General features: G+C 34.0%; 1 protein-coding gene across 1 annotated transcript in view; it reads left to right on the forward strand.

The window, feature by feature from the left end:
• Positions 1-21,788, forward strand: part of STXBP5L (syntaxin binding protein 5L) — a 352,935-nt gene that overhangs the window by 255,991 nt on the left and 75,156 nt on the right. Inside the window, exons 18-19 of the mRNA XM_046659436.1 lie at positions 295-446; positions 2,770-2,841. Of these exons, the coding sequence (XP_046515392.1) occupies positions 295-446; positions 2,770-2,841 (224 nt within the window). The remainder of the gene's footprint in view (positions 1-294; positions 447-2,769; positions 2,842-21,788) is intronic.

Here is a 21,788-nt window from a genome sequence, read left to right on the forward strand (position 1 = left end):
TAATTCTTCTGTAAAAACCTAAAACCAAGTTAAAGAGCAGATTGGGTAATCACTACTTACATGATAAAATTGATAATAAAACGTGATTGCAGGTCGTTCCTGGTTTTTACAGTGGTCGTGGCTATTATACAAGGTCAATCTATCCTATGTAAAGGCATAATATCCTTCCTGACTTTACACGAATCACTGCCTGACCCTAGGGCATTACTTTCCAATAACCTTCTTTTTAATTCAAAGATAAAAATCATACTGGTTTCTGTGATACATTCTAGTTGCATATTTTCTTTCTCTCAGAGTTGCATTTGGGAACTGCAATGGGTTGGCTGTGGTGGATTTTATACAGAAGACAGTACTGTTAAGCATGGGGACCATTGACCTATATAGATCAAGTGACCTATACCAACGACAACCACGGTCTCCTCGAAAAAACAAGCAGTTCATTGCAGGTAGGAGATAAAACAAGATGGTTATGAACTTGAGTAGTTCATCTGTTTTCTTACCTTTAGATTTCTTGTCTTTCTTCTGTGATGCTATTCAAATGCATGGCAATATAAAGTCAACATAATTTACAATACCATGTAAGTAAAACTGGACAGAAACATAGTGAGAATCTTTGAAAAGGTAAAAGAGGTGTTTGTACTTCAGTTTGCTGTTAAAGTTAGGAAGTATTTCAGTTTCTTAGGTTGAATTCCTAAGAAATAACAGAAAATATGAAGCTATTATATATAAAAATGTTAAGAAGATAAGACTCTGTAGTTGAAAAAACTTCTTACAATGGTTGTATTAAACAGGATAATTTTCTTCTAAAATATCTGACCCCTTTAAAATATAATATTAGGTCATTCACTACTTTTATTTATTTATTTATTTATTTATTTATTTTTCTAAGGATTGGCACCTGAGCTAACAACTGTTGCCAATCTTTCTTTCTTTTTTTTTTTAAATTGCTTTTTCTCCCCAAATCCTCCCAGCACATAGTTGTATATTTTAGTTGTGGTTCCTTCTAGTTGTGGCATGTGAGACGCCGCCTCAACGTGGCCTGATGAGTGGTGCCATGTCCGTGCCCAGGATCTGAACCGGCAAAACCCTGGACCGCTGAAGCAGAGTGCACAAACTTAACCACTCTGCCATGGGGCCGGCCCCACTACTTTTAATATTTTTAATTAACTCCATATTTTAGCTGTCATCTTTCCTTGTTGGATGAAGACTTTCTTGGTGATATTTTTACAAATGAAAAAAATATTAATTAACATTTAAAAATGCTATGAAAGATGATATTTTTCTTAACAGGACCAATAAATTGATTTATTTAACTATAAAATAAACCTATATAAGGTTAATTAGGATCTAAGCAGAAATACTTTCTATATAATGCCAAACTTTGCTGTGCCAAATTATGCCAGATTTGCTGAAATTTCAGTATATATCCAAATAGTTGGTTTTATAAACATTGCCAGAATTTTGTATATTTTCTGTCCGCTGACATAGTTTAGTTAAAAAATTAGCTGAGCTAAAAGGTTTGCAGATGGAAATGCATCCTATAGTTTTATGTGTTGTTTTAGATGGTTCTTTTAAATTTTCTTTTTTTTAAATAGTCAATTGAATATTGAAGCCTTTAATAAATATACCAGTGCAAAAAATATCTTAAAATAAAAAGAGTACATGGTGTTAGGTGTTATTTTCTAAACAGCAGGTGTGCCAAATTTTACATCTGAATATGATAATAAAGGAAGTTTCCTTTTGGGCTAATGATAAATTGCTTGATATACTGAAATTCTTCCTCTCATTAATCGTTCTTTTGTAAACCTCAGCCCTTTTCAAATTGCTAGTTTAGAACCTTTTCAAAGGCACAAAATTTCTCCTTCAGAACTTGGAGTTTCTTTGTTTTTTGTTAGGGATCTCAATTTTTAGCAATATTTTAGGAGTGCTGGAAACTTCAAATTCTACAGGTTCTGCCTCTACTACTGGCTTTTGAAAGGAAAGCAGAATAAGAGGAACTGTGCATGCATGCATGTACCATAAGATTCCCTCATGATTGGGAAAGAAAAGGTTGATTTTTGAAAATTAATGGACTCTATGGTAGAAAGATGTTAGGGAATAGTAGGCACTGTTTGCGTGTTGAAGGCAATAATTCAATCAGAAAAGCTGTGGATCCTATGATAGCATCTAAGTTACTTGCTGGATATACACAGTGGGATGACAAAGTATATATTTTGACAAAGGTAGGACAACTTTAATTTAAACATGTTGAGCCTCAAAATTGTGATTAGAGCTTAGAATTTTGATGATTTTACAATCAGAAAAAACTGATGAAGTCGTAAACTCCATTTATATTTAGTGAATAAAATGACTACAATGAGTATTCACTTTATGTTATAAAAATAAAATATTAAAAATAAAAATCTCTAAGCTTTCTTTTTAATATGAAGATTAAAGACAACTGTTTTGATATTTATGAGGTAACTTATACATATTATTTATAAGCCAAATAAGTTTACTATGTAAAAAGCATATAAGAAATATGCTATTTTTATAAGATATTTGATTAAATAAAACTACAGCATTCTCATCATTCATCTGTCACCTCTTACTTTCTAATTGATTTATTTTTTCAATATCTCCTTTCTAATTTGATTACCTAAACTTGCTGCAATTTCTTCATCTTGGCTGTTCTAGATTCTGGTATGATATCACTTCCTTTCACTTTAGACTATTTTTCTCTCTTTTCTCTGCCTGCTGCTGATGCTGGTGTGCTGGCATGTTCCAAAGACAACTTTTGCATGCGTGGCCTGTCTAACTTTTATCCTGATTTAACGAAACGGATCCGTACTTCCTATCAGAGTAAGTTCTATTAAGGTTAGGCAAATAGCTTTTTTAAGTCATAATGCTTGAGTTAAATCCATACATCTGTGCTCAGTAATGTGTTTTTTAAAACACATTCAGCATGCATGCAAATTTTTGTTTTGTTGTGGAAGTGCAACTGATAATTTTAATAAAAATTATACAAATAGTTCAAATAGTTATTGTCACATACCCATTTACTCATATCCATTGTTTCAGTGTTTATTTCAAACCATGCAGACCATGTCCTATTAGTCCAAGAGTCCCTGTCTTTTGTTTTGAGGAGGAAGAGCCATGGGGTCTTGTAAATAATGAATCTGATATACCAGTATCAATAATAATTGAATGCTTTCTTATTTTGGAAACCTTGTGCCTTTGGCCCTTTTATAGAACTATTCTAATCAGGGCCACAATATTTGCTTTTTCTAAGTAATTAGATTTCTAATTAAGTATTGAAATTTCATAAAATATCAACACAATATTTGCTTTTTCTAAGTAATTAGATTTCTAATTAAGTATTCCTAATTTCTGATGCTTTTTATTAAAATAGAATACACAAACATGTTTCTATAGTGATTTTAGGTACCAAACACACAGTAGAGTTGAGGAATTAAGGTCACAAATCAAAGAGTCAATAACATTAACTTTTACCATGGTAGCAAGTGCAAATCTGAAGACGGTGGAGTAAGCAATTCTAAAAACTGGTGCAGAAGGAGTGGGGAGTGGGGAATGAGGGTATAATTGGAGGTGCAGATGATACTAGTGACGTTAAGGTGAATATTTATTGATATGAGAAGATGCTTATAATATATTAATATGTTACATTAAAAAAGCAGATTACTTAATATATTTAAGATGGCTTCATATTTGTATAAACTATACATATATACATATACACACCTACACACATATACACATGTTGTTTGTATCTTGAATTACTTCAGACCTCACCTCACCAGCTTGTAGAACTAGTGCAGTCACATCACTTATAAAAACCTAAAACTTTGTGGGGCTGGCCCTGTGGCATAGTGGTTAAATTTGGTGTGCTCCACTTCAGCAGCCTGGGTTTGTGTGGGCCTACACCACTCATCAGCCATGTTGTGGCAGCAACCCATGTATAAAGTGGAGGAAGGTTGGCACAGATGTTAGCTTGGGGCTAATCTTCCTCAAGCGAAAAAAAAAGGAGGAAGATTGGCAACAGATGTTAGGTCAGGGCTAATCTTCCTCAGCAAAAAACATTTAAAAAAATTCAAAAACTCTGTGTTCTTCTAGCTAAAGGAAGTCAATTGCTATGAAATCCTTAAAATTTTTCTGGGAGTGCCCAGAGAGTGACTTTTTTTGCTCATAAGTATTCTCTAGTCTTCTACTCTAACAGAGCACCCTCTTTTGGGTGCCTCCCACTGCCTCTACTCCTGGTACCTTGTGATCAAACACTGATATCTATATTGCTCCTAAAACAGAAGCTTATTATGTATTGTGATAATATTTCTTGACACCTAAGAATTACATGAAATTTCAGTTTTCATAAATAAAGTTTTATTGGAAGACAGCCATACTCATTCATTTACATATTACATATTGTCTATGACTGCTTCCACACCACAATAGCAGAGTTGAGTAGTTACAACAGAAACCATATGGCCTATGAGACCTAAAATATTTACTATCTTGTTCTTTACATAAAAAATTTGCTAATCCCTACCCTATACTATTCTTTCATACCCATCCCCTGCCACATAAGGGTTTCAACCAAATCCTTTCCTGTAAATAGTCTCCAGGTGGTTTAACACACATACATAGACTTCTGAATCCCAAGTTAGCCTTCTCAAGGTGGAATCCTCGTACATTGTGTGTATGTGTGTGTGTGTGTGTGAATGCATACATCTATACAAATAGAAAAAGTTTCTGGAACATAACATTGTGGATTTTACAGATTTCTTCTTTTAATTTTAATTTATTTTATGATATTTCAATAACAAACATGTAAAGCTTTTATATTAAGAAGAGAAATTGGATACTGAGAATAAGAAGCAGAAACAGGCTCTTAATCATAATTCTACAGCATCAACCACGATGTAAAGGTTAAAGAAGTGCTGAGATGTGCTCATTTATCTCTGACCCTTTAATATTCTTATATTGCCTTCAGAACAAAAAGCAAAGATTTTTAAACCTTTATTCAGGTACTTTAAAATATAATTCCTATGTACATCTTTAAATGAATTTTCTACTACTCTCCTGTAAAAACACTCACCTTAAGCCAAGTGTATTTATTTTACTACCCTTGTAATTTACTCATATCATCCCCTCTTTGGAAATGCCCTGCTCAAATTTCACTCCTTATAGTAAACCTTTCCTGCTGCCATCAGAGCCCTGTTGTGCCAATTCCTTTATTTAAATGCCTACAGTGTACAGTAGTGTCTGACCATTTAGTTGGTACTTATTGTAGATATGTTTGTGTGTTTACTTATTTTATGCATATGCTCTACATTTCCAAATGCATGACAAGAACCTGAAGACCATATCTAAAATTGTTTGTATCCTCTACACCAAGCACAAGTATGAGCTCAGCAAGTAAATGATGGTAGTGGGATAGAGCATGACAGCAGTCTCTTTTCACTCACATGAACAGCCAGGGGACTTTGCAAATTTGACAAATGAGAAATACCTTCTGTAGTTACTGGGTCCACTGGAATTTTACAAAAGAAATTGTAGTTTCTTCTAAACAAAGATCTAAAGTGTCAAGACAGAAGTAAAATCAAGTCCTTAGAAGGCCATAAAGAGATTCTCCTGTCTCCATCAGTGGGGCTCCATGGGGGCTCAGACAAGTCCTGGGATTTGCAAGCAGATTTCTTAAAGTCCTCTTGATAATCAACATCATATATTTCGATAAGGGACTGATTCTTTGAGGACTTGAAGGTATAGCCTAGAATTTTCTTTTAAAAATAAATTTTGTGAAAATTTGTCTTTTAACTTTTGGATCATATAACCTGGTTACATTTCTACAGTTTCATTTTTTTTTTATAATAGAGACTGTATGGACTTTTCATGAGTTATTTCCTAGCTTTCAGAAAAGCATATCCACATTCTGCCTATTTGGGGAAACTTAACCCACTTCCATTGAATGTTTATTCTATTCTGGGATTGTGCTCAGCAGCTTGACTCAGTGTTATATTATTGGTCATTACAAAACCCTTTGAGCCAGATAGATATTTATTAGTAGATTCCTCTACAGATGAGAAAATTGAAGTTTAAGGAGATTAAATTAGTTTCTCAAAGTCACACAGAATAAGTGGGAACCAAACTTAGACCTGTCTGATGCAAAAGTGACTTGACATGCTTTCTTCTATATTATCCTGTGTCTCCAAGTCTTTTAAAGTTTCAGGTGCCTTGGAAACCAATTCCATTATTCTATAATCAGAAACCACTTTTTTTTTCATTTTTTTCCCATGATCAATGAAATAATATATTAAAAAAATGAAACAATTTAAAATTGTTTTTCACAATTGAGATTGGACAATGTGCTCTGTAAAATCCATTTTTATATTGTATAATATCAATTTTGCTCTCAAAGTGATATCACATTCTATTTTAAACCTTATCCTTTTCCTTTCTGGAGAAACATCTCAATTCCTGTTTTCTCCTGGGCTGTTTCACTGGTCACCTTTTAACATAGGTTAGGCTCCAAGGAGCTTCCTTCTCTAAACCCTTAAATTCTCATCTACAACTCTTTCACATCAAAGAATAATAAAAGTTGATAGTTCAGACTGTATTTTACAGATTATGATTTGAGGAAGCAGTGACATGCTTTGGAAAGAACAGCAGACATAGGGTCAGAAGGTTTATATCAAGTTCTGCCTTTTCTATTTATTAACTACTCATTACATTTATAATCTTAAGCACGTCATTTATCTGCTCTGAGTTTCTTTTTTTCTCATGTATAAAATAAAAATCATAATTCCTACCTATCTTAGAGACCTTTGGAACTTTCCTGGGTTAATGTTTGTAAAAACACTTCTATAAGTTTTAGACATTATTATTATAATAGAAGGTGAAACCAAGCCACAGAGAGGTTAAATAACTTTCTAGAATCAGAACCAATCTATGGAAGATTTAGGGCTAACATCTAGTCGGATGCTTCATCACCTAGTGTTCTTTCTACCTGTGATAATGTCAGAAATTTTGCTAACTAAAAATCGATAGTATGCCATTTGAACCAAAGGAAGTTTGAAAAGTAGGCTTAAGGTAGAGCATTGTCAGGAAAATTTGCTTGTGCATCAATTTCTAGTTATGCAATGGAGGATCCTTTGGAAAGTCTTAAGCCTATCTATAGATATTTTTTCTCTTTCACTGCATGGTTTTTTCAGAGTATGGGGAATGATAACAGATCCTGGAAACACAAATCAGAAACATAAAGAAAAGTTGAAAGTAAAGGGGAAGATAAGACTAAGAAAGAACTAGCAAAGAGAGGAAGTAAATATAAAAAAAATGAATGGAGAAAATCAAGAAGGGACGAGGAGTAAAACAAAGAAAGATTAAGAAAAGAAGTAATGCCTCAAGGAATAAAAACCAGCAAAAATTATGGTAAACAATAAATGTGAAAACTTCATTCATTCAAAGAATATTTATTAAGCATCTCTGTGTCAAACATTTTTCTAGACACTAGACATACAGTGATGAGTGAAATAATTATGGTCTCTTCTCTCAATTTATAAGAGAAAACATATAGATAAAGAAACCTATAGATATATGATTATAACTGAAAAAAGGAAGCAATGCTATGAAAGAGAAAAATGAGTTAAGGGAGAAAAGGTAGACCTGTTTTTGAGAGTGTTATCAGAGAAGAGCCTGTCTGAGGAGGCAACATTTAAGTGAAGCTTTGCAAGATAAGGAGGAATCAGACAAAGCTTTGGACTTACACTTCTGACCAAGACAGAGTAACAGGGACTAGATTTAACCTGCTGCCTGAAACAAAGAGACATAATAAATGAAATTATGGTTTTTAAGACACAGGACATCAGGCAATGAAAAATAGTAATCTCTCTGACAAGATGGGAAACAAAAGAAGTGATCCCTACAGCCATACCTGTTTACCACCCTGAGAGAGTTTCTAGACTGCAGCCAAAGGAGGAGGGGAAACCCAGGAGGAAACCACTTGACTCCTTGAGTTGAAGAGAGGGAGATGAGAAACCAGGGAAAACAAAGCAGCTAAAGTTCACAAAGAGAGGATCCCAGAGATGTACAGAGTTTCTTCCTCAAACAAAGTACTGATCAACACATACATATGACAAAACTAATCAGTGACAGGTAAATAACCATCTGAAAATATTGAAGGAAACAGTGCTCAAGACTCAAAGAAAATAGTGCCTATTCCCATCAGCCAGACTAGAAAAAATTTATAGTTCACATCCACTTCTAGTTAACAGAGTCTAGCCAGTGTAGTCAGGCAAGAGAAAGAAATGAAATTTATCTAGATTTGAAAAGGGGAAGTTAACTTGTCTTTTTTCAAGGCAACGTGACCATTTAGAAGAAAATCTAATGAAATCTACAAAAAGCTACTGGAACTAATAAGTGATTTTAACAAAGTGCGAGATATAAGGTCGATATATGAAAATCACTTTTATTTCTATCTACCCACAAAAACAATCGAAGTTGAAACTTAAAAATATTATTTATAATGGCATCAAAAATATGAAACACTTAGCCATAAATTAGACAACAGATGTAAAAGAAACGCACATTGAAAATCAGAAAAGATTACTGAGAGAAGTTAAAGAAGACCTAAAAACCTGAAGAGTTACATGTTTCAGAAGACTTGATATTAGGATGTCAATTCCTTCCCAATTGATCGGTAGTTCAATACAATCCCAATAAAAATCCAGCAGACTTTTAATAGAAATTGATAAATTGATTTGAAAGTCCATACAGAAATGCAAAGGATCTAGAGTAGCCAACACAGCTTTTAAAGAGGAACAGTGTTGGAGGACAAACACTACCTGGTTTCAAGACTTTAAAAAAAAAACTAGTATTGTTGAGACAGTTTGGTATTGGCCCAAAGACAAATAAATCAATGGAACCCAACCAGGAATACACCCACACATATAAGGACAACTGACTTTTGACAAAGGTGCAAAGGAAATTAAGTAGAGAAAGAATAGTTTTTGTACAAATGGTACTTAAGCAATTGGATATCCTTGTGTAAAAACCTTAACTTTTAGGGGCCAGCCCGGTGGCACGACCGTTAAGTTCACTCATTCCACTCCAGTGGCCTGGGGTTCGCCAGTTTGGATCCTGGGTGCAGACCTACACACTGCTTATCAAGCCATGCTGTGTCAGGAATCCCACATATAAAGTATAGGAAGATGGGCATGGATGTTAGCTCAGGGCCAGTCTTCCTCAGCAAAAAGAAGAGGATTGGCGGAAGATGTTAGCTCAGGGCTAATCTTCCTAAAAAAAAACTTTTATCCATACTTTGTACCAAATTTTTAAAAATTTACTTACAATGGATCACAAGCCTTAATATAAAACCTAAAACCATAAATCTAGAAAAAAAGGAGAAATTTTTTGTGACCTTGAGTTAGGCAGAAGTTTTCTAGACAGTATACCAAGAACATGCTCCATGAAAGAACATATGGATAAATTGGACTTCTTCAAAAGTAAAAATTTCTGCTCTTCAAAAGACACTGTTATGATAATGAAAAGTTCAGTCACAGTCTAGGAGAAATATTTGCCAAGCAGAGATCTGATAAGGGACTTGTATCTAGAATATATTTTAAAAATTCTCAAAACTCAATAAGAAAACAAACAGCCCAAAAAGAATATGGGCAAAAGATTTCAATAAATAGTTCACTAAAGAAGATATACTAATGACAAATAAGCATATGCAAAGATGCTCAACAACATTCATCATTAAGAAAAACTAAAACTATAAGATATCATTATATCTATTTACAGTGGCTAAAATTAAAAAGACTAATCATACCAAGTATTGGCGAGAATGTGGAAGAAATAGAACTCTCTCACACTAATGGTGGGAATGTACAATGATATAGTCATTTGGCAGGTTCTTGAAGATTCAAATCTACGCTTATAATATTATCTAGCCATTTTACATCTAGATATTTACCCTAGACAAATGAAAGCATGTATCCATACTAAGACATTCATAATCAAAGATACTAAAAAGCATACAGAGCTACTAATTATAATTCAATGTGGGAGATCAAAGTGGAATCAAAGATTATTGAGCCACTGATTATGTCATGGTATTATTTACAAAGACGAAGAAACTAGGGTGGCAGGGAATAAAGAGTTCAGTTTTAGATGTGTTAAATTTTAGTATGTCTGTCATTTATAGAAGTGAAGATGTTAAGTGGACCAGATAAACAGATCTGAATATTAGGGCTGTAAATTGAGAGTTTAGCATATAGGTAGATGTAATGGCATGGGAATGAATGAAATTACCTAGGCCACGAGGGTGTGGGGGGAGCAGAGGGAGGGAAAAATAGAATGTGGATAGAGACATGAGGAATTTCAACATTTCAATTCTAGAGGAAGAGGTGTAGCTGGCAAAGAGGACCTGCCAGAGAGAAGAGAAAAAATGAGGAGACTGTTGCAGAAGCCAAAATAAAGGGGAGTGTTTCAAGAAGTGGTCAGCCATGTCAAATGCTACAGATGGGATAAGTAGGATAAGCTCAGAAAAATGACTCACGGGTCTTGCCCTGTGAAGGTTATTGGTGACCCTTTAAAAAGTAGTCTTGGAAAAGTATTTGAAAAAGCCAAAATTATATTAGAGTGGAGTGGCAAGTGAGGAACACAAAAGTGGATAACTCTTTCAAGATGTTTGACTATGAAGGGGTGCAAAAAAATAGGTCAGTACCTGGATTGGAATAAAGTGTGAAAGGAGGAATTTTTAGTTTTTTCATTTTGGATAAAGAGCATGTTTTAAATTTAATGAATTTAATGAATTTAAATGAATTTAAGTGAATATAGAATTATCTATAAAGAAAGAGAGATTGATGATAGGGTCAAATGGGATAACTAAAGGAGCAAAATCCTTAAGAAGGTGAGAGGGGATGGGAGTCAGAGCATTTGCACAAAGATTGGTATTTGATAGGAGGCTTTCTTTATTGTAATAGACAGGTACATAAAAGAAAGGGAGAGAGATAAAGAATGAGAGTGATAAATTGAAAAATGTATGATTTGGTTAAGGAATGAAACAAGTGATTTTTATATCTCTGATTTTCAGTCCTATATTTTAATAGGTTTCCTTTCTTTTTGAATTTTCTTACTCCAAAATTTGTGTTGAAAAGAAACTTAAACTATAATTAGTAGATAAAATATAAGGTTCCATCTTGAAATTTTAAAAAAATAAAGAAATAAATAATAGGGGAAATATTACTTAGTAATATGTGTGCGTTTTCTAAAGTTTAGTTAACAGTAATCTCAATGTGAGTCAAACAAATAAAACAGGCCAGTGTAATTTAGGGCAACCAGGGATCAACCAGGGAGGGTTTTTGTCCCCTAGAGACATGTGGCAATGTCTGGAGACATTTTTGGTTTTCACAGTTAGGAGGAGGAGTGCTCTACTGGCATCTAGTGGGTAGAAGCCAGAGATGTTGCTAAACATCCTACAATATACCACCCCACAACAAAAAATTATCTGGCCAAAATGTCAATCAAATTGGAAAACATTCAGGACCAGAACATTTTATGTGGTAAATGGCAATTTGGTAAGAAAACCCCCAAAAGTGTAGACTATTATATGTATGGAGACGTTTGTGTACTGGGGGTTAGTCTCCTAAGGAATACTGATATTTTAACATTCACAAGTGGCTACTTCAAATACTATCATGATTATTGTTATCAATTAAGATACTTTATAGGTAAATATTCTTAGAAATTTTTAAATAAAATTGATATAATTCATTGTACCCCAAGGGGGTTTTGTCTTCTGATATTCAATGGCCTATTTACCATAAATTTTTTTATCTGTGCTTAACCAGGATTTATATACAATTTTTAATGAATCACTGTACAGATCTTCCAAGTTTAGTAGTCAATTTGCTTGACTTGATTCATATATCAAACATAACTTTCTCCACATAATCTTATGGAAATCTCACCATTTAGTGCTCAATATATTATTAGGAAAAGCACAGTTATTTGGCATGCCCCTTGAGCACTTCAGTGAGTACCTACTAATGTTAGTAACAGATTAACCAATTTAACTGGTTTCCGTTCCCTTGGTCCTCATGTCTTCAATCCAGCTTCCACAGTATTTCTAAGATGTAAAATATAAGTGAAGGAGGGCTTTCCATTTCCAGATAGGATGTTGAAAGATGTGAAAGTCCTTCATGCCCTTGGTAATAACAATGATTGCAACAACAGTAATAAAATCCTGTGATAATAACAATGATAAAATTAAGATGATACTTTTCCATGAGACTACTGAAGAGTGGTGGATTCAAAGAATTCTTGATTAACTGAATTTCAGAGAGAGAAGAGCCATTCATAGATGAGTAGAAAGCTGCAGCTGCTTCCATACCTGGGGCAAGTGACTAGGCACATGGGTGGGGGTTGGGTTGGAGGAGGAGTGGGCTTTCCATAGATGGACAGAGTGCAAAGAACAGGAAAAAGCAGTGAGGTTTATTGACTGCCTGGAATGGCCTATTGAGTGGGAATCTGAAATAGCTCTAAACACAAAAAAAAAATTATTCAGTTTGGCAATTCTCTGCCACCTAGCACTCACCGCTTTGAGAATTTTTCTGAGAAAGTGGCCATGCAAGTGGGACTGAAAAGAAGAGAGAAATCATGTAGTCTCAAAGTACTTGCATTCTGAGGTTATTATAGCATTTGACCTAAGGCAAATTAAACTATCCGAACCTGTATCCCAACCCTCTCCCTGCACAAATACTGAGAAAATTAGGAATCAGCCCCTTGGCGAAGGGAATGTGGAACTTTGAGGGTTGGATTGAAGAGCAAAGAGAGATTTTCTTGGTCCAGTTTTAAAGGGAAACTTAATTTAATCAAAGCTGCAGGCCAGCCCCAGCTCAGTTCAGTATTTTGTAGAATTGGAATGACTAGCCCTTCCCTTAAGCTGTCTGCCAAAAGAAATGAAAAAAAAAAAAAGGATATATATGTACTCCAGTCATATATATATATATATACTTCAGTCTCCACTATTCTTTTATACACATCATACTATCATAAATTAGAAAATATGTAAAGAAGCAGAAAATCATAGGGGGAAAAGTCAATCTCAGTAGACCCATAGATGACCCTAACTGAAATTAGCAGACAAGAATTTCTAAACAATTGTTATGAAATTTATAGTAAAAGATGGATTAGAAGAGGTGAATATGTTGGGGAATTTCAGGAGAGAAACTGAAACTAAAAAATGACCAAATAGAAATTCTGGAAATGAAAAATAAAATATCTGAAATCAAAAGTTCATGTGTTGCCTTAACAATATATTGGGAAGCCATAGAAAGTATCATTGAACTTGAATATAGGTCAATGAAAAAGATCCAAACAGAAGCAGAATTTTAAAAAATGTTAAAATCTAAATGAGCATCAGTAACTTGTGGCTGAACATTTTTCTGAATTTTATGAAAAACATGAACTGTAAGATCCGAGAAGCTCAGAAAACCCTACACTAGAAAGATGCAAAGAAACCATACTTAAGACTTCATAGTGAAACTACTGAAACCAACATCAAAGAGAACACCTTAAAAGTCGTAAATAAACGTACGTACACACACAATGATATGAATAAAGAGTCATCTCTGAGCAGAAATAATTGAAAACAGAAGACATCTTTCAAGTACTAGAGAAAAATAATTGTACATTCAGAATTCTATATCTAGCAAAAATATTTTTAAATGAAGGGAAAGAAATTTGTCATTAGCAGACCTGCACTACAATAAATGATAAAGGAGGTTTTTAAGGCTGGAAAAAAAATAATACCAGATGGAGATTTAGATATGCAGTAAGAATGAAGAGCACTGGAAATAATAAATATCTAGGTAAATATAAAAGATTATTTTATCTTTTCTTAAAATATTTAAAAGTTAATTTACTCTTTAAGTTAAAAAGTAATAATGTATTATGGAGTTTATACCATGTAGAAGAAAAATGTATGACAACAGTAACAAAGGATGGAAGGGAGGTAAACAGAATTACACTGCTATAAGTTTCTTTTATCATAATAGAAATGATGCAATAATAATTAAAGGTATATTGTGATGAATTATAGATGCTTATTATAATCCCTAGAACAACCACTAAAAAAATACAACAGAGAGGTGTAGTTTACTAGCCAAAGAAAACACAAAACGGAATACTAAAAAATGTTTGATTTTCTCAAAAGACCAAAAAGAAGAACAGTGGAGAAAAGAACAGAGGGGACAAACTGAAAACAAATAGGAAGATGGTAGATGTAAACCTAACTCCATCAATGATTATATTAAATGTAAACGGAGCAAACGTTCTCCCCCTCCAAAAAAAGGGCTAGATATTGTGAGACAGGATGAAAAAAAGACCCAACTATATGCTATGTATAAGAGATGCACTTTAATTGTAAAAACACACAAATTGAAAATAAGAGAAAAAGAATTCCGTCAAAACACTAACCCAAAGAAAGCTGATGTGGCTATGAGATGAAGTAGATTTCAAAACAAGGAGATAGAGAGGCAGTTCAAAATTATAAAAGAGTTGCTTATCAGGAAGATAAAAAAATCCTATACTCATTTAGACCTGATAAGAGATATTCAAAATATATAAAGCAAAAATTGTCAAAACTAAAGAAAGAAATAGACAAATCTATAATCATACCTAGAGATTCATCATTTCTCCTCAGTAACTGATAGAACAAATAGAAAAACTGGTAAGGATATAAAAAACTTAAGCAACTGTCTTAACCAAATTGAACTACTAATGTAAATAGACACCTACACCACACAAATTAAAATATGCTCTCCTTTCAAGCAGACATGGAACATTCATAAATATAGGCTGAGTTATAAAACAAGTTATAATGAAATATAAATTACAGGATTGAAATCAAGCAGAGTATGTTCTCTGGTAACAATGAAATTAAATTAGAAATCAATAAAAAAAATATATCCTAAAATCCCCAAATATTTGGAAATTTAGAATAGCTGCTGACTTAAAAAAGAAAAGGGAAATTTTAAAATACTTTTGAACTGATTGAAAGTATAAACACAAAATATCAAAATTTTTGAGGCGCTGCTAGAGTATTGCTTAAAGGAAAATCTAAAATTTTAAATGCTTGTGTTACAAAAAAAAGAACAATCTCAAATCAACCATCTAAACTTCTTTGTTAAGACACTGAAAGAAGAAGAATGTAGCCCAAAGTAAACAGAAGAAAGGAAATAAAGGTGGGAAATCAATGAAATATGGGGCAAACAATAGAGTAGATCAACAAAATCACACAATAGTTCTTCAAAAAGATTACTCAGATCTATAAAACCCTACCAAGACTGAAGAAAAAAGAAGAAAGAACATAAGTAACCAATACTATGCATGAAAAAGGGAGCATTACTGTGGATTCTACAGACATTAAAAATAATAAAGTAATATTATTAACTATATGCCTATAAATTGACAATATAGAAGAAATAAAGAGATTTCTTAAAAGAAAAAAATTAGAAAAACGGACAGCAAGCACATTGGAAAATATAAATAGCCTCCTGTCTTTTAAAAAATCTTGAATTCAGGGGCTGGCCCCATGGCCGAGTGGTTAAGTTCACACAGTCCACTTTGGCAGCCCAGGATCTCACCGGTTCGGATGCTGGGTATGGACCTAGCACTGCTCATCAAGCCATGCTGAGGCGGTGTCCCACATAGCAGGACTAGAAGGACCTACAACTAGAATATACAACTATGTACTGGGGGCCTTTGGGGAGAAGAAAAAAAAAGAGGAAGTTTGACAACAGATATAAGCTCAGGGCCAATCTTTAAAAGAAAAATCTTAAATTCAAAATCAATTACAGCAAAGAAAACTGTGGGCCTTGAATGTCTTCAGTGATTAATTCTGTCAAACATTTAAGGAAGAAATAACACTAATCTTATGCAAACAAGTCCAGCAAATAGAAAACAGAAGAAATTCTTCCCAACTGGTTATCTAAGGCCAGCACAATGTTGAAAACCAAAACTTGACAAAGACAGTAACTTAAAGGAAAAGTACAGGCTAGTCTCACTCATGAACATAGATGCAAAAATCCTAAATAAATTATTAGCAAATGGAAGACAGACATATGCAAGAAAGATAAAACATCATAACCAAGGTGCATTCTTCCTAAGAATATAAATTTAAAATTTGAAAATCAATCAATGCAAAACATCTGATTAACATAATATAGGAGAAAATAATGTCATCTCAATACATGAAAAAAAATTTGTCATAATTTGACACTTATTTATCATAAAAATCCTCAGAAAACCAAGAATAGAAGAATATTCCCTTAATTGAATAAAGCTCATCTATAAAAAACCTACAAATAACATCATACTTGATTGTGAAATGTTGAATGTTTTTCCACTCAAACTGGTAACAAGATAATGACGTCCACTCTCATCACCATTGTTCAACATTGTACTTGATGACATAGCAAGGGCAAAAGGCAAGATAAAAAATAATATACCTAAAGATTGGAAAGAAAACATTAAAACTCTGTTTGCCAAAGATATATTGTATGTAGGAAACCCAAAGGAATCTATAAAAAAAGCTACAAAAACAATGTATGAACTTAGTAACATTGAAGAATACAAGTCAGTATACAAAAACAAATCATATTTCTATGTAATAGCAGCAAACAGTTGAGAAATGTATTTATTTTAAAAATACTATGTACAAGATAGACTTCCAGATGGCAACTTGAAGAGCACCATGGGCACATTCTCCAGAAAAAAAGCATAACTGGTGAAAACTATTTTTTAAAAAAACAATTATTTAAAGTTTCAGGAAATTTTCCTAAGGATACAGAAAATAAAGAAACATTTATTCAAGAAAATCTACTGATACTTGGTAAAATATGAGAGTCTATAGCACTGAGCCACAACTTGCTTTATACCTCTCCTGCCTTCAGGTTGCCAGCATTTCTCATCCCTTCCAACTCCAAATTGAAAAGGCCAAATTCCTGGTGAATGTGGCCAAGAGGTTAGAGATTTCCTTCCCCTGCCTATCCCCCACTCATATGACAGAAGGTTTACACCAGCCATGGCAAGCCAAAAATGCTGAGGCCCGGATTGCTCACACTCCAACTTGCTCCTAAGCAGAGATTTCATGCCAGAAACATCAAGCTGACTACGCCAAAGCTACCCAGGGCCTAGACTAGTGGCTCAGACGTTTTGCCCAGGGGAAGAGGCAATCTTAAGAAGAGTGAACCCTGAAGCTGTCCCCCAGGGACCTAGCTTTTTTTGAAACACAATTTGGGCATGTTCAAGCCTAAGGATGCCCTCAAAAACAATGAAGTATTTGGTGGAAATCAAATAAGAAGCTGGTAGCTTCTTAATTAAGAGCACCAGCTAGACCCTAGGCGAGCTGGTGAACCAAGAAAAGAGACAGCTAAGAAGACTCCTCCTAGGATTTGAACAGACCTCAAAGACTGGGTTCAAATATGACCTCTGCTCAAATTTACTTGGATTAGAATGTTGAGTAATAGATGTCCTAGGACATTGTCAAAAACAATAAAGCAATCACCTGGCTCTGATTGTGATACCTAATAGCTGGATGTGATATCAACAGAAGCAGACAGCTTAACAGAGAGATCAAGGAAAGAGACAGTCAAAGAGAACTTTGCTAAAATCACTACCATTCCAGAGTGACTGTATGTCCACTGAAGACTGTACCTTCTGAGAAGCAACATCAAAGTCTTCGCAATGTAAGGGAAATAAACTTCACCAAAATAGTCTAGCCACGTCCCTAAACAAATAAGCAAACAACAACAAACATCAAAGGAGACAGGGAATTAGTAATCAGTTATGGGAATTGCTATGTTACCTAAAATATCTAGTTATCAATTAAATATAGTAAGACATGCAAAGAAACAGGAAAGTGTGACCCATTCATAGGAAAAAACAAGGCAACAGAAATTGCCTCTGAGGGGAGTCCAGATGTTGGATTTGGCAGATACCTCACAGCAGCCTTAAAAAATGTGTTGAAACACACCATGCTTAAAGAACTAAAAGACACCATGCTTAAAGAAGTAAAGGAAACTATGATGATAATATCTCATCCAAAAGATATATCAACAAAGAGATGGAAGTTATAAACAGAACCAAAATAGAACTATCATAGACAAGAATTACCTCAAAATGGATTAAAAACTTGAACGTAAGACCTGAAACCATAAAAATCCTAGAAGAAGACATAGACAGTAAGCTCCTTGACATGGGTCTTGGCAATGATTTTCTGGATTTGACGTCAAAAGCAAGGGCAACCAAAGCAAAAACAAACAAATGGGACAACATCAAACTAAAAGGCTCCTACACACCAAAGAAAATCATCAACAAAATGAAAAGGCAGTCTACTGAATGGGAGAAAATATTTGCAAATCATGTATCTGATAAAAGGGTTAATATCCAAAATATATAAAGAATTCATACAACTCAATAGAAAAAAAAAACCCAAACCCAAACAATTCAATTAAAAAATGGGCAGAGGACCTGAATAGACATTTTTCCAAAGAAGACATACAGATAGCCAACAGGGACATGAAATGGTACTCAATATCACTAATCATTAGGTAAATGCAAATCAAAACCACAATGAGATATCACCTCACACCTGTTAGAATAGCTATTATTAAAAAGACAAGAAATAATAAGTGTTGGATATGGAGAAAAGGGAACTCTTATGCACTGTTTTTGGGAATGTAAATTGGTGCAGCCATTATGGAAAACAGCATGGAGCTTCCTTCAAAACATTAAAAATGGAACTACCATATGATCCAGCTATTCCACTTCTGAGTATTTATCCAAAAGAAATCAATACAGCAACTCAAAAAGATATATGCACCCCCCCCATGTTCATTGCAGCATAATTTACAATAGCCTAGATATGGAAACAACCTACATGTCCTTCAATGAATGAATGGATAAAGCAAATGTGTATATATACAACAGAATATTATTCAGCCATAAAAAAGAAGGAAATCTTGCCATTTGCAACAACATGGATAGACCTCGAGAGTATTATGCCAAGTGAAGTAAGTCAGACAGAGAAAGACAAATCCCATATAATATCTCTTACATGTAGAATCTAAAGACAAATAAATAACAACAATAACAAAGAGCTCATAGATACAGAGAACACATTGTTGGTTGCCAGAGGCACAGGGTGGAGGATGGATGAAATGGGTGAAGGGGATCAAGAGAAAAAAAGAACCAACTGGAAATTCTTGTGTTGAAAAGTACAATAAGTGAAAAGAAAAAATCGCTAGAGAGACTCAACAGTAGATTTGAACAGGCAGGAATAAGAACTGGCAAACTTGAATGTATGTTGACAGAGACTATGCATTCTGAAGAAGAGAGAGAAAAATTAACAAAGCTTCAGAGAAGTGTGGGATACCTTAAGTGTACCAACATGTCCATAACAAGAGTAGGAGGAGGAGGGAAGAGAGACAAAGAAGCAGAAAAATATTTGAAGAGATAATGGCTGAAAACTTCCAAAATTTGATGAAAAACATTAATGTACATGTCGAAGAAGCTCAAAGAACTCCAAGAAGGATACATTAAAAGACATCCACACCCAGACACATCATAGTAAAAATGCTGAAAGACATTGAGAAAATCTTGAAAGCATTAAGAGAAAACTGACTTGCCACAGGTGCCAGCCCAGTGGCATAGTGGTTAAGTTCACACACTCTGTTTTGGCAGCCCAGGGTTCATGAGTTCAGATCCTGGGTGTGGACCTACACACTGCTCATCAAGACATCCTGTGGAGGAATCCCACATACAGAATATAGGAAGATTGGCACAGATGTTAACTCAGCAACAATCTTCCTCACCAAAAAAAAAAAAAATAATAATTGTCACAAACAAGGGAAGTCCAATAGGATTAATGGCTCATCAGCAACAATGGAGGTTACTAGGATGACACATGCAAGGTGCTCAAAGGAAAAAACTGTCAACCAAGAATCTTATATCCAGCAAAAATAACTTTCAAAACTGTAGGTGAAATAAAGACATTCCCAGATAAACAAAAACTGAGTGAGTTTGTTACCAGCAGAACCACCTTACAAGAAATACTAAAGGAAGTTCTACAAGCTGAAAGAAAGTAACCCTAGATAGTAATTTGAATCTACACAAAGGAAAAAAGAATACTTTTAAGGTAATTATGTAATTAAAAATAATAGTGTAAAAACGTATTTCTTAATCTCTTAATTGATTTAAAAAGCAATTTGTGAAACGATATGTATAAAATTGTATTGTTAGGCCTAAACATGCAAAAATGTAATGTTTTTTTCCAATAACAGCACAAGGGTGAGTGAGAGACAGGGTTGTATTTGAGTAAGCAGATGACACCAGATGATCTACCAAAACAAATGAAGAGAGCCAGAAATGGTAAATCAGAATATTAATATACAAACTTTATAAATATATGTTTGCTTTCCTTTCTTCTCTCATCTTTTATGAAAAGCATAAAATTATATAAAGTAATAATTGTAACAATACATTGTTGAGTTTGTAACACATATGGATGTATAGCACATAAAGGAGGAAGAGGAAATAGAGATATAAAAGAGTAATATTTCTATATCTCACTGGAATTAAGTCGGTATACATCTGAAGTAGATCCTGATAAAACATACATGTTAAGTCTTAGAGCAACCACAAAGAACTGGAAAAATATAGTGAAAAATTTATTAAAGAAATTGAAGAGTTACACTAGAAAATATTTACTTAATGCCAAACAAAGCAGTGAAGGAGGATTAGAAGTACAAAAAAGACATGAGACACACAGAAAGCCAAAAGTAAAATGACAGATGCAATCTATCTATATCAATAATAACATTGATTGTGGATAAACAATCCAATCAAAAGATAGAGATTGTTGGACCAGATTTTTTAAAAAATCAAGATCCAACTCTATGCTGTCTTAAGGTGACAAAAAGTATACAAATAGGTTGCAAGTAAAAGGATGGAAAATGATCATGCAAACAGCAACCGTAAGAAAGCTGGAGTTGGACCAGCTGGTGGCACAGCAGTTAAGTGCGCATGTTCCACTTCTCACCACCTGGGGTTCGCTGGTTCGGATCCTGGATGCAGACATGGCACCACTTGGCATGCCATGCTGTGGTAGGCGTCCCACATATAAAGTAGAGGAAGATGGGCATGGATGTTAGCTCAGGGCTAGTCTTCCTCAGCAAAAAAGAGGAGGATTGGCAGCAGTTAGCTCAGGGCTAATCTTCCTCAAAGAAAAAAAAAAAAAAAGAAGGCTGGAGTAGCTATACTAATATAGACAAAATAGATTTCAAAGCAGAAAAAAATATTACTATAAGTAAAGAGGGACATTTAAAATAATAAAATTGTCAATCCATCAAGAAGATAAAACAATTATATATACACCTAACAATAGAGCTACAAAGTACATGAAGCAATACCTGACAGAATAAAAGGGAGAAATAGACAATTAAACAATCATTATTGGAAATTCCAATGCTCCACTTCTGATAACGATATGAGAACTAGACAGAAGACCAAAAAGGAAATAGAAGACTTGAAAAATGCCAAGTACAAGACCTCTATGCTGAAATCTTCAAAACAGTGCAGACAGAAATTTTCTAACAATCATTTAAATGGAGAGGAATACCATGTTTAAGAGTTGGAAGACTCACTGTTTTTAAGATGTTTATTCTACCAAATTTATCCATAGATTTATCACAATACAATAAGAATCTAGCATATCCTCTTGTAGAAATTTG

Source organism: Equus quagga, chromosome 4 (genome assembly GCF_021613505.1).
Source record: "Equus quagga isolate Etosha38 chromosome 4, UCLA_HA_Equagga_1.0, whole genome shotgun sequence".
Classification (NCBI taxonomy): domain Eukaryota; kingdom Metazoa; phylum Chordata; class Mammalia; order Perissodactyla; family Equidae; genus Equus; species Equus quagga.